Source organism: Dipodomys merriami, unplaced genomic scaffold, assembly GCF_024711535.1.
Source record: "Dipodomys merriami isolate MVZ:Mamm:240054 unplaced genomic scaffold, mDipMer1.0.p SCAF_13, whole genome shotgun sequence".
Lineage (NCBI taxonomy): Eukaryota > Metazoa > Chordata > Mammalia > Rodentia > Heteromyidae > Dipodomys > Dipodomys merriami.
Genome location: NW_027202604.1, coordinates 26143825 through 26157598, shown reverse-complemented (window position 1 = coordinate 26157598; position 13774 = coordinate 26143825). Strand labels below are relative to the sequence as shown.

At 41.7% G+C, this 13774-nt stretch overlaps 1 protein-coding gene across 1 annotated transcript in view; it reads left to right on the top strand.

Moving 5' to 3' along the window:
- The window catches only part of Lmod3 (leiomodin 3), a 32740-nt gene that overhangs the window by 17896 nt on the left and 1070 nt on the right, over window positions 1–13774 (top strand). The window contains exons 4-5 of the mRNA XM_070018405.1: window positions 1515–1822; window positions 5250–6632. Coding sequence (XP_069874506.1) covers window positions 1529–1822; window positions 5250–6632 — 1677 coding nt within the window. The 5' untranslated portion in view covers window positions 1515–1528. The remainder of the gene's footprint in view (window positions 1–1514; window positions 1823–5249; window positions 6633–13774) is intronic.

Here is a 13774-nt window from a genome sequence, read left to right as displayed (position 1 = left end):
CGGCCATGGGTTCCATCTCCAGCAGCATAAAAACAAAAACAAAATGATCAGGGAACAAAAGATGATAGAGTTCATATGCCTAAAAGAAATGACTGAGTCCTAGAGGTGCATGCATGTCTTTAAATCCAGATGTTCAGGAGGCAGAGGTTAGCTGAATCATGACCTGAGGCTGGCCTGGGCAAAACCATGAGAAAAATCTGGGGAAAAAAAGGCTTAAAAGAGGCTTTGGAGATATGGCTCAAGTGGTAGAATGCTTGCCTAGCAAGTGTAAACCCACAGTTTAACCAAGAAGAGGGAAAGACGGAACGAAGGAACGAAGGAAGGAAGGAAGGGAGGGTGGGAGGGAGGGAGGAAGGGAAAAGAAAGGAAGGAGGAAAGGAAGTAAGAAGGAAGGAAAAAAGAGAAGAAAGAAGGAAAGAAGAAAAGAGAAAGGGAAGGAAGAAAGGAAGGAAAAGAAAAAAGATGAAATGATAAAATGATAAACCAAGATATTAGTCATAAGCAGTGAGATAAAGGAAATTATTTATCTTTCTATTCCTCTTTGTTACTATAACTTATAAAGTCAATATATACCTCTGAATAAATATTTATAAAGTCTAGTTTGCAAACAATAAGATTTACTGACAAAGTTAATTTCCCACTTGTATTTCATATGTGTGTGTATAAACTTCTCACGGTTTCTTTTAGTATTTTAGTGCTTTGAGCCTTTTCAACATTTTACTTCAGCTCCATTTTAATTTACCCAGGCCTATAGGATACCTAATAAGAAAAAAATCTTTTAAAATATTCAACTGCTTGGTCATAATGGAAACTGGAGGGCGGTTATCCATCAACTATCACAGGATCTAGCCACAGATAAGGACATCATCTAGCAAAGCTCCAGGTTACAGAGGATGGATTACCTAGCATGTCTCTTTCTGTAAGTGATCAGGCAAAGCCAGGGAACCCTGATTCCCACCTTCAAGTGAAGTTTTCACTCCAAACAGCACTGAGGTTTTGCTGGCTGGATTTCGTTGCTGACAGACTGTAAGTTGTTTTCACCGCTGACAATGAGAAGTGAGTTTCTTGGAGAGGAGGGGGGTGAGGGGGGGGTTAGAAGGGGGAAGAACTTGGGCCTCATGAAGTTAAGTATGGCAATGTGAAGGTGGTTAGTGAGAGTGAGTTTTCTTCCTGCGAGACCTGTTATTCATTAGCAAGCGCAAGCAGCTGTACTGAAATGTCAGCTAGTATGTGCACAGCTGACTCAAGTTGCCAAAAAGAGAGCAGCGTAGTAATTCTATAAACTGACCCTGGCCAGCCAAGCCCTGCTTAATATAGATCCGGCAGAAGCTTAGCTGTAGTCTCTCCTAGCTGCTTAGTGAACACCACTGAGGCTCCTGGGGGGGCGGAATTTCAAGGGTGGGTTGACCTCAGTTCCTTGTCAACAGAAGGATCTTCTTGAGATTCTGTTTTCCTCCTCTTAAAAAAAAAAGTCATCTTCCATTATTTCTTCTTTACTGATACTATAACAACAGAGCAACTCATAATCATGTCAGAGCACAGCAGGAATTCCGATCTGGAAGATACCCTTGGTGAGGAGATCGACGAAGATGAGGTCTTGGCTAACTTGTCCCCCGAGGAGCTGAAGGAACTGCAGTCGGAAATGGAAGTCATAGCCCCGGACCCTCACCTGCCTGTGAGCATGATTCAGAGAGATCAGACCGACAAGCCACCCACCAGAAACTTCGACCATAAATCTCTCATCGATTATATGTATTGGCAAAAGGCATCTAGGCGAATGCTGGAAGACGAGCGCGTCCCTGTCACCTTTGTGCAGGCTCAGGTAACCAACCGGGGTTCTATGTGTGGCAGAGAAATGGCTTCTGGGCACCGGGCCGTCTGGAGCCTTTATGGGAACTGTGATTTTTGCAAGATGGTGATGGTTTATGAGGAGTCTATAATAAATACTTCATCCTATGCCAAACTGGACCTTTCTGAAAGTCATGATATCATAGGAGGGGAAACTTGGTCATTTCTTGTAGAGGGAATCTGTGTAAATGATGCCAGATTTGCCAGGTGTAGGCCTGGGGTCAGTACCAGGACAGTTAGTGACTAAAGTCACCGCCTAGAAGCAGTTGTTCCTAACTCTTTTTATTTTCTTCTTGACTCATAAGGAAACTTTAAAACTCATGCAAACTAATGACAGTTAATGGAAGATGTGCCCTTTTCCTAGCAGGTGTAAATATATTTGCTATTTCAAGTACAATTATCAAAGATTTCACACACACACCCCCCCACACACACATACACACACACACACACACACACACACACACACACACACACACACAGAGCCTACGCTAAGTCAACTAAGTGAAAATGTGTCATAGTGTCACCATGCACGGAGTATCCATGATGACATTTAGAAACTGACAGGTATTAAGGCATTGTCAAGACAGTGTTTTTGTCTTGAAATTGTTTTAACCTAACAACTGGAATGGTCTTTTGGCTCTACAAAAGCACTGTCTATCAACACAATTGTTTTAATGCTTGACTTAAAAACAAACTAGAAAGATGAAATCCCTCCTTCCAGGTAAAAATCTCTTTCCCTTACACCTGCTGTTGGTGTTGATGTACGTTGTTACCTTAACTATCATGCAAGGTGGAATTAAGGTAGGTGGTAAACTGGTTTCATAGTGGGGAGACTTTCAACATGAATTGAACTCAAGAAAATGAAGTATTGGCTTGATCAGGTTAGAGCTTAAGAGACCAACAATAGACCTTTTGCAAATAATGTTAATGGATATACAGCCAATTCAATAGGAACACTGAATTTAGAAGGAAAGAAAAAAAGTGAATATTTTTAAAGTTGTTTCTTCTTCTGGTATAAGCAGCTGGATGGTTGGCTCCTCCTGCTGGTAAGGATGAGAAATGCAATGGTGAAGTTTAGTGAAAGTCACAGCCAATTCCAACCTCGCATGAGCAGTAAGGTGAAACTGTTGGCTCACACATTCTGACTTTCAGACTGCTACACTAGCTTTCAAAATGACACCTATGAGGTACATATGCTGTATGGAGAAAGGGTAATAAATACTGCACAAGATTTTAATAAGCATTGACTAAAGATTGATATTTTCTCTCCTAGACAAAGCAGTGATTTCTAAATCTCTACCTGATCCCATTCCATTTTATAGCTAGATTTTTCTTTGGGATACTTGATCCTTCAAAAGAAATGAGCAACTGGGTGTCAGTTCACACTATAATCCTAGCTATTCAGGAGACTGAGATCTAAGGATTATGGTTCAAGGCAGCCCAGGCAGGAAAGTCCATAAGACTCTTATCTGCAATAAACTACTCAAAAAGACAGAAGTAGAGCTATGGCCCAAGTGGTAGAGTGCTAACCTTGAACAAAAAAGCTCAGGGACATGCTCAGGCCCTCAGATCAAGCCCCAGGACTAGCACAAAAACAAGCCATAGTCCAAACAAACTATTTCATTTTCTCACATCTGTTAACTTCTCAGGAAAAATTTTGGTATAGCTTTCCTATGGGACTAGCAGAAATTTTAGTCATAAATTTTTTTTTAGAGCAACAAGGAAATTATAGTGTAAGCCAGGGCTGTTGAATGCAGGCATGCCAGCTCAACTATCTATGACAGAAAAGTGTCAACATATTGATTTAAAAAGCTGCATCATGGTCTGGGATGTAGCTCAGTGACAAAGTGCTTGCCTAGCAAGTGTAGCATCCTGGGTTCGAGTCCTCAGTACCAAAAAAGAAAAGACAAAAATATATACAGTTAAAAAAAACCCAAACAACAAAAAAGCTGCATCAAGTTTTAAAGCAAGTATTTTTGTAAACTGCTTCTAGAACTGAGCACCCTTTCAAAAATATAGACTCTGAAAATAACATAAATTAGGTTTTATTTTAATGCAGTTGGAAGGGTTTGTGTCCTTGGATTCAATCAACTGTGGATAGAGTTTTTTTTTAATTTTTGCATTTGTGATGAATGAATAAAGACTTTCCTTACCATTATTGCCTAAACACTATACCAACTATTTTACATGTATCTATCTTGTTTTGGGTATCATACATCACCTACACATGATTGAAAGTAACTGCGTGTGGGAGAATGTATAGGTTATATCAAAATACTACACAACCCCAAGAGGGATTTGAGTACTCTTGTTTGTTTGTTTGTTTTTTGGGTCCGGTCGTGGGGCCTGAACTCTGGGCCTGGACGCTGTCCCTCAGCTCTTTAGCTCAAGGCTAGCACTCTACCACTTGAGCCATAGCGCCACTTCCGGCTTTTTTCTTTTTGCTTATGTGGTGCTGAAGAATCGAACCCAGGGCCTCATGCATGCAAGGCAAGCGCTCTACCACTGAGCCATCTTCCCAGCCCCGGGATTTGAGTACTCTTGAATGAAGGCATCCCCAGGGATTCTGGAGCCAATCCCCCAGGGACACCAAAGGACACCCATATATGAGATGAAATCAACACAGGCACAATATGTGTGTGCATGTCTATGGACATTTCATTTGGGGTTTTAGTCATATTTGTTTACAATAAGTTTATTTTTTTAAAAAAAGCATAAAAAGGATGTGAAAATTATATAGTGTAAAAAAGTGAATATCTTGGGGCTGGGAAGGTGGCTCATAGAGCGCTTGCCTTGCATGCCTGAGGCCCTGGGTTCGAGTCCTCAGCACCACATAAGCAAAAAGAAATAAGCCAGAAATGGCGCTGTAGTTCAAGTGGTAGAGCGCTAGCCTTGAGCTGAAAAGCTGAGGGACAGCGCCCAGCTTTCCCTCAAAAAAAAAAAAAAAAAGAATTAAAAAAAAAGTTAATATCTTTTAAGTGCTTCCTTTCTTCTGAGTTTTCTTAGTAGTTACTTTTCCTCTTCAGAAATAACAAGTTTGGTAAGCATTCCAACATGGGTTTACCCCCTTATACATAAATAAACTTTTTGTATAAATATACACAAAATAACACTATGTGTGCAATTTATTAGTTCACTCTCATAGCTGTTTTGCTCAAGGCTGGTGCTCCTCCATTTCAGGCTTTTTGCTCATTAACTAGTGATTCTCTCTGATTTGTCTGCTTAGGCTGGCTTTGAGCCAGAATTCTCAGATGTCAGCTTCTAAATAGCTAGGATTATAGGTGTGAACCACAAAGCTCCCAGCACTTACAACATTTTTTAAAATCTCCATAAGATATTGCTCTGCTTTGTATCTTTTCACTGTTATATACTCTAACCCTCATAAATCCATCTTTTAGGAAAATACTCAAGAACGCCATGAAGACAGAGACAGAGGTGTTAAAAATGTGCCCCAATTTTTAAAAGATAAACTGAATTATGAACTAGTTGCACACAAAAGAGAATCAGAGGGTAGCAACAGTGTACAAGAAACAGACAAGGATGATGATGATGATAATGATGAAGATGATGAAGAAAATGACGATGATGGAGAAGATGATGAAGATGATGGTGAAGAGAGTGATGGAAAAACCAATAGAGAAAAAGAAAATGAAGCAAAGGTACAAGCTCGCAACGGTGAGAGCAATAGCCAAAGAGTCACTAGGAAAGCCTTTGACGACCAAAAAGACAGGCCTGAGGCCCAAGAAAAAAGTGAGAAGAAAATAGCAAAATTAGATCCGAAGAAGTTAGCTCTAGACACTAGTTTTCTCAAGATAAGCGCTAGGCCTTCAGGAAATCAAACAGACCTGGACGGGAGCTTGAGACGGGTGAGACAGAATGACCCGGACATGAAGGAACTCAACCTGAACAACATCGAAAACATCCCCAAAGACATGCTACTGGACTTTGTCAATGCAATGAAGAAAAACAAACACATCAAAACGTTCAGCTTAGCAAACGTGGGTGCAGATGAGAATGTGGCCTTTGCCTTGGCCAACATGTTGCGGGAGAATAGAAGCATCACGACGCTCAACATCGAGTCCAACTTCATCACCGGCAAAGGCATCGTGGCCATCATGAGGTGCCTCCAGTTCAATGAGACGCTCACTGAGCTTCGTTTCCACAACCAGAGGCACATGCTGGGCCACCACGCAGAAATGGAGATCTCCAGGCTCTTGAAGGCCAACAATACTCTCTTGAAGATGGGCTACCATTTTGAGCTTCCTGGTCCCCGAATGGTGGTGACGAACCTGCTCACTAGAAATCAGGATAAACGGAGGCAGAAAAGGCAAGAAGAACAGAAGCAACAGCAACTGAGAGAGCAGAGGAAGTTAATAGCCATGTTGGAGAGCGGTCTAGGGCTGCCCCCTGGGATGTGGGAGATGTTAGGTGGGCCCATGCCAGATTCCAGAATGCAAGAGTTCCTCCAGGCTCCTCCTGGACGCCCTCCCAGCTCCCAAGCAATGCCCTTTGGTCGAAGGAATGAAATGATGCAAAAACCATCTCAGCCTCCAAAGTACCAGACAGACCCCGACTCCTTCCGGGTGGTGAAACTGAAGAGAATCCAGCGCAAATCTCGCATGCCAGAAGCCAGAGAACAACCGGAGAAAACCAACCTCAAAGATGTGATCAAAACACTCAAACCAGTGCCCAGAAACAGACCACCGCCACTGGTGGAAATCACGCCCAGAGATCAGCTCCTAAATGACATTCGCCACAGCAACATCGCCTATCTGAAACCTGTAAGTAGAAAGAGGGAGAAAAGATGGACAGGGCCAGACAGAAACAGTCCCTGTGTGTTGTTCCCTCTTCATTTTAACCCCAGGAGGTACTAATCTGAGCACTTTAATAATCCTCAGGATTATTGTGGTTCAAAGCCAGCCTGGGCAGATAAATACAAGAGACTTTTAAACCTAAACTTTTATATCTAGCAAGCAAAAAGCCATAAGTGGAGATGTGAATTCCAGCTCTAGGACACACACACACGCACACGCACGCACACGCACACGCACACACACACACACACACACACACACACACACGCAAAAGGAGATACTGATTGTGACTACCTGGGAGAAGTTAGGGAGCATTACTATAGATCTAAATTACTGGGGTTCCCTAAGGACATTCACTCTGGGTTGCTTCTGTGACAATAATACCAGCAGTTGCTGGGTGCTGGTAGCTCATACCTGTAATTCTAGCTACTCAGGAGGCTGAGATCTGAGGATCTTGGTTTGAAGGCAGTCTGGACACTAAAGCCTGTGAGACTCTTATCTCCAATAAACTACTCAGAAAAAAACCTGACAGTGGTTCTGTGGCTCAAGTGGTAGAGTGCTAGCCTTGAGCATCAAAGCTCAGGTGACAGCTCCTGGGCCTTGAGTTAAAGCCCCAGGACTGGCAAAATAATAATAATAATAATAGTAATAATAATAACAGTAGTTAACATTCATGGAGCACAGAACATTTATAAAGCCAGAGTCATTGTAGGAGTCATCTTTATTCTTTAAGTTAGGGACAATTACGTTCCTCATTTTGTATAGGGGAGATAACCTTAGAGACTTTATTAAGATGTTCAAGAGCTACAGCTGAGAAGGTGTATGATCCCAATTGAAACCCAGTTCTGAGTTCAAGATCAGTCTACTATTCTGAACATCATTTGTAGTGTATCCACAACACTGTGCTAGATAAAATAACATCTCTAGCCTCTGGGAATCAGAGACCCAATGCTTAAGTTCCTGCTTAAGACAGAAGTGGTGGTTCATACTTGTAATCCTAGCTACACAGGAGGCAGAGATCAGGGGGATGAAAAGGTGAAGTAAGCCTAGGCAAAAAAAGAAAAAGAAAAAAAAGAAAAGAGAAAGGAAGAAAAAATTGGAAGACTATTCTCTACCAATGGGGATGTGTGGAAGGGGGGCAGGGGAAGCATGCCTATTGTCCCAGATACATGGGAGGTATAAATAGGAGGATAGCAGTTCAAGTGAGACCCCCATTCAAGGAACTACTAAAGCAAAAAGCTGGGAGTGTAGGTCAAGTATTCTAGTACCTGTCAAGACCAAAGCCCTGAATTCAAACCCTAGAACCACCAAAATATAAAATGCTCAGGATGGTTCTTTTTTAGTAGTAAAAGGAGATTGCCCACAATTAGATTGACACTCTTTTCCCTTTTTCAAATTGTCACAAGGTGTAAACTTAATTCTCACTTGTTGGCCTTGGTAAACATAATCTCACCCCAGGTCCTCCCTGTCCAACTGAAGAAAGGAGGGGGAAAGACCTAAGAATAAGGGGTGGGGGGCAAAGAAAAGAAGATCTAATACAGACAATTTTTTTTTTTGCAAATAATGTTTCCAGGTAAGATTTTAAAGGACAACAGTACTGAGTGAAAAGTACTCTTTCCTAATTAATGAGTTGACATAATGAAATGAGTATTATGTCTCTTACTCACTTTTTAAGCAAGGCAGACAAATCGATGGTGAACCTCAATATTTCTGTGAATTAATGGAATGTTATTTATTTATTTGTTGGTTGGTTGGTTGGTTGGTTGATTGTGGGTCTTGAACTAGGGTCTGGGCACTGTCCCTGAGCTCTTTTGGCTTAAGACTAGTGTCCTACCTACCACTTTTTTTTTTGTCGGTCCTGGGGCTTGAATTCTGGGCCTAGGCACTGTCCCTCAGCTCTTCAGCTCAAGGTGACTGCTCTACCACTTGAACCACAGCTCCACTTCTGGTTTTCTGGTGGTTAAGGAGATAAGAGTCTCACGGACTTTCCTGCCCAGGCTGGCTTTGAACTGAGATCCTCAGATCTTAGCCTCCTGAGTAGCTAGGATTACAGGTGTGAGCCACCGGTGCCCAGCTTGCCCTACCACTTTAAGCCACAGCTCCACTTCTAGTTTTTGGCAGTTAATTGGAGATGAGTCTCTAGACCTTCCTGCCTGAGCTGGCTTTGAACTGTGATCCTCAGATGTCAGCTTCCTGAGTAGCTAGGATCACAGGTGTGAGCCACCAGTGCCCTGCTTAAATACATGCTTTTTGTTAGTTTGTTTTGCAGTCCTGGGGCTTGACTCAGGTCCTGGGCACTGTCCTTGAGCTTCTTTTGCTCAAGGCTAGCTCTCTACCACTTGAGCCATAGCACCACTTCCAGCCTTTTCTGTTTATGTGGTATAGAGAAATCAAACCCAGGATTCATGCATGCTAGGCAAGCAGTCTACCACTAAGCCACATCCCCAGCCCTAAATGCATACCCTTATTTCAGTTGTAATATTCACTATGATTCCTTGTATCTTACATTGCAAAAATAAAAATTTTGGCGGTCATACTGATGGTATTTTGGGAGGCTGAAGGATGCCGATCCATAAGCAGCTTGATTGCTATTTAGCCATATTATTTTTAAAGATTGTGTAATTTAGCCAAGGGATGACATTAGCATAGTCAGTACATTATCTCATCATAGAAAAGAGAGATTTCTTTTTGAAGAGAGAGTAAACAAGTTTTCATGCAAGCTTGCACTTTTCTGTTACTTATTCACATACATATGCAGGCATCTGTTAAGATATGAATATATAAAGGTATCTGTAAGTATAGCATCTAAGAAGGCTTTCATCTGTAATTCAGAGGTGTCAGATGGGTCCTGGGAAAGGTGCCCAGGGAGAAGCACTAGGGGTGGAGTGAGGTCAAACAGGGCTCCTTTGCCTGCCCTTGGGCACAGCATCAAGACAGCACGCACCTGCTCTTGTCCAGGCAGTCAGTCCTCCACGGGGGTGGAGGAGGGTGCTTTGAGGAACCCAGCTCTATCACTTCTTTCATAACCAGTCATTAACAAAGAATATCCAGGCTGCCTTGGTAGCTATGCAATCAGAAAATAACAGTGTGAAGAGAATGTTGAAACAAACAAACAACAATCCATGTCAAAGGTGACCTGAGGATTCAGAGTAGAAAAGGGAGTGAATTCAAATGACCATCAGAACCAGTTCTCTGATTTCAGAGGAAATGATCCACTGGCCAGATCTGCTTTCCTTGAATCTATTCTCTTCTATTCTTCCACTTACTCATTTGTGAGAAAGGACAGGGCTATCCCAGAGGGTAAGCCAGGTATAGTCTCAATCTCCTGGAGCTTGCAAGATGGATGTTGTGCTTATCAGCGTGAAGCATTGGGTTTGAGTAGCAGCGTCTGTGGGCCAGGTGTGGGAAAATGTCGACATAGGTCTACTTTACTTGGATTAGGCATTAGTGTGTACATTTTAAATGTCACATTAGAAAAAGCCAAATATTCAACACCACTTGAATTACCAGAATCACAGAATCAGCTGCTTTGTTGCTGTTTGGCAACTCTGAGAATCAACTTTAGAGGCTCATCTATACTAAGCAAGCTCTGGCAAGTTGGCTACTTCTGTCTATTGGCTTCCCAGCCCTGAGCTAGGCAGTTGCCTCTGAAAATCTTTCTCCTCAGCCCTCCCTCTGCCTGATTTCATTCATCTGCATCTTTAGCTTTTATGGAATGTCTTGCTTTGCTCTTATTTTTGCTGTCATCTAAAAAGGTGAATTTATTAGGTAACACCGAATTCATTTTCCTTTGAGCTAATTACTTTCCATCAGTGACACAGCAAACTTAAGGCTTGTATAAGTTTCTGCCTCTCTGGAAAAGGTACAATTGTACATCTTTCACCTCATGAAAGTATGTGATTTCTCACTCATCTACTACCCCCAGAGGATTATTTGTACTTTGCACTGAGATAAAAATCCTATTTGTAGTAACTGTTTAATTCCCCAGAACCAATAGCATCTATAGCAAACCCAGGTTTCTTTGCCAAACAAAGTGACATTTAAACATCCACTGCAATTCACAAAGCACTCACTTATGTCCTGACTGCTCTCGGCCAATGGGTTAATGACATTTGTAAGCTTCTCCTTAGAAAGGCCTTAGCATAATAGTATCTGGCATCCTTAGGTCACTAAAAGACCCCACAATGCACTAGTTGTTTGCCAGAATTATAGAATTTATGGTTATAGTCTAAAATATCTATGGCCATTTCTTCTTGATGTATATGTTCTTCCTTCTTTTGAAGTTCTCTAGATTGTCGTCTTTTTTATTTTCTTTCCCACCTTCTCCTTTTGTGTCCATAACACATACTCTAGAACAATCCCCAACTCCCCTTTCCCATTGATATCTTTAGCCAGTCTGTTTTCAAACCAAGTTTTTCTGTTTTAGACCTACTTGTTATTTGTTTCCCGGTTTTCTTTCATGCATTCAAGCCTGAAACCTTAGCATTCTTTTTTTTTTTAAACTTGCTTCCTTTTTGTGATTCAAAAAGGGGAGAGAGCAGTGGAAATAGCAGGAATCAGGACAATCTACAAAAACCAAATATTCCAATTTTGGAAATGCTAGTTGCTTGTAAAAGAAGATTCCCCAGAACAAAGCAATGTAACAGTGCATGCTATGTCAAAAGAGCATTTATATATAATACAGGAACAATATAAATCAGCAATTATCTTCCCCTAGTATTCAGTGAGAAAGGTTTCGATGCACAAGTTTTCTGAAGTCTTATTTACTAACTCTTGAAGTTAATTCAGATTGCTGGATGGTCCTTCAGAGTGTCTTGCTTCAGAATGGCTTAGATGGGGCCCGAGAATATGCATTTCTGACCAGTTACCTAGCGATGCTGTCTGAGGCTGCCTGTTTGCAGTTTATCTTGAGAGCTTTGGCCTGACTCCTCAAGCCACAGCACCTGCAATTTTCCTTGAAGGGCCTTGCTTTCCTGTTCCTGTACCACCTCTGCCCCAAGTTGTCTTTTCTTCTGTCTATTGAGATCTATCCAATGTGCAAGATCTGCCTCAAATATTACTTTTTTACATGAAACAAGTCAAACCATCAGTAGTTCTCTTGCTGTCTATTCCCATTTTCCTTTTCCCACACCTCTTCCATGGTGTCTCTCACATGCTTCAGGTTGAGGACAGATGTCTCCTACTCAGTTCTAAGTTCTTCAAGCCAGAGAGTTTCCTCACCTCTGTTCTGGACAGCACTGAGGGGCTGGCCCCGAGTAGGAGCTCGATACTGGTGTATTAAATTAAATGTTGCCCTGGGTAAAACTAGTGATAACATGAGTCGATGCTCTCCATCTGGGAAGCTGTCTTTTTTGTTTTGTTTCTTTTTGTTGTTATGGGTGGTGGTGGTGGTATTGGAGCTTGAACTCAGGACAAGAGCATTGTCCTTTAGGATTTCTTTCTTTTTTTTTTTTTCTTTTCTTTTTCTCAGGGCTATCACTCTATTACTGGAGCCACAGCTCCATTTCTGACTTTCTACGTGCTAATTGGAGAGGAGAGTCTCACAGACTTTCTGGCTCTGGCTGGCTCAAACTGCAATCCTCCGGTCACAACCTCCTGAATAGCTAGGATTACAGATGTGAGCCATTGCACCTGGTTCCCTTTATATTTTGTCTTGATTTTTCTTCTTCTTCTTAGAAATGGCTTCTCTGAAGGCTATATTAGTATACATTTTTCTTTGAACTTTTATAGTTTTTTATTTTTAAGAAGTATTTGCTATTACTGATGAATTAAACCCATGCTCATTTCTCTTCAGCCTAGTTATCTGAGCTGCCAGCTGGATTACGGCATGTGTCTTGGTTTACCACACAGGGTCAATGTCACATGTTCCTTTTTCTATTATTCAGAAATCCTTTAATGTGTATAGAAATAAATGCAAAGATCTATGATAACAACTATCATAGTTTTAGCTACTGGTTGCACCTTTCAAGTGATTTGAAGTTCCTGTGATAATTTCTGCGATTGTTTTTAGTTATGTGTTTTTCAAGTGTGAGCCTGACCCAGCTATGATCATGCCCTCTTCTCAAAGGCTGGTAAAAGAAACAGAGAGGGTCAGAAGCATATTAAGGACCCTTTGGCTTAAGGGGACATCAGTAATCCCTTCTGGGGAGCAGGAGGCAATTCGAAGGGCATGAATGGAGAATGGATGACAGACAGCCATTGCAGAAAGACAGAGTGGTTCACCACACTGGCAGGTGCACATGGGTGCAACATCTGTAGTTGTTGCTAAATAAACTCTTAAGTATTCCCTTAGCTTCTTGTGGATGGTACACACTTGTTGGGTGGGCCACCCCTTAAGATAACAGCACCTGGAACCCTTTAGGAACACCTATCTTTAAGCCATTCTTGTGACACAAAAGTAGGAAGGGGACTTGCAGGTTGGCCTTACACCATGCTGTTGTAATTTTTTGGCTCTTTTAGCATTCATCAAATACTATTTTAAAATTTGAGCATCAAAGTAAGAGTATGTTTCAAAGAGGAAAGACCTATTTGTCAAGGAACATTGATTCTTTTATTCTTCGTGTGTGTGTGTGTGTGTGTTTCTACAGGCAGTGTGTAACAATAGGTACTAGAATCAGGCTTATCTGGTTCAAATCTTGCTTTACCACTTCCTAGTGGTGTGGCCTTAGAGAAATTACTGTCTCTCTGAGCCATTTCTCTTCCCCCAGAGTGTGTTGGTTACCTTTTCCTTGCTGTGTGAACAACTTCAAGAAGGAATTCTTTCTTTCCATTCGTGGTTTCAGAGGTCTCTGTCTTTGTAGCAGGGAGAATACAACGGGGCAGATGAAGTTCACCCATGGTAGCCAATAAACAGAATACCTGCCTGTGCTGGCAAAGGGTTAGATTTCTCCCTCTCCACCTTTTATTCCATTTGGTTCCACAGTCCACATTCAAGATGGCCATCCCACCTTAGAACTTGGTGTGGGAACACCTCACAGCTACCCACAAAGTTGTCTCTTGAGTGATCTTCTAGCAGGTCCTAAGCCATTCACACTGACTGTCAAGATGAACCATACATAGTTTTTTAAGTATTCACATTGATGATTCACTTTCAATGTGAAGGTAATGTT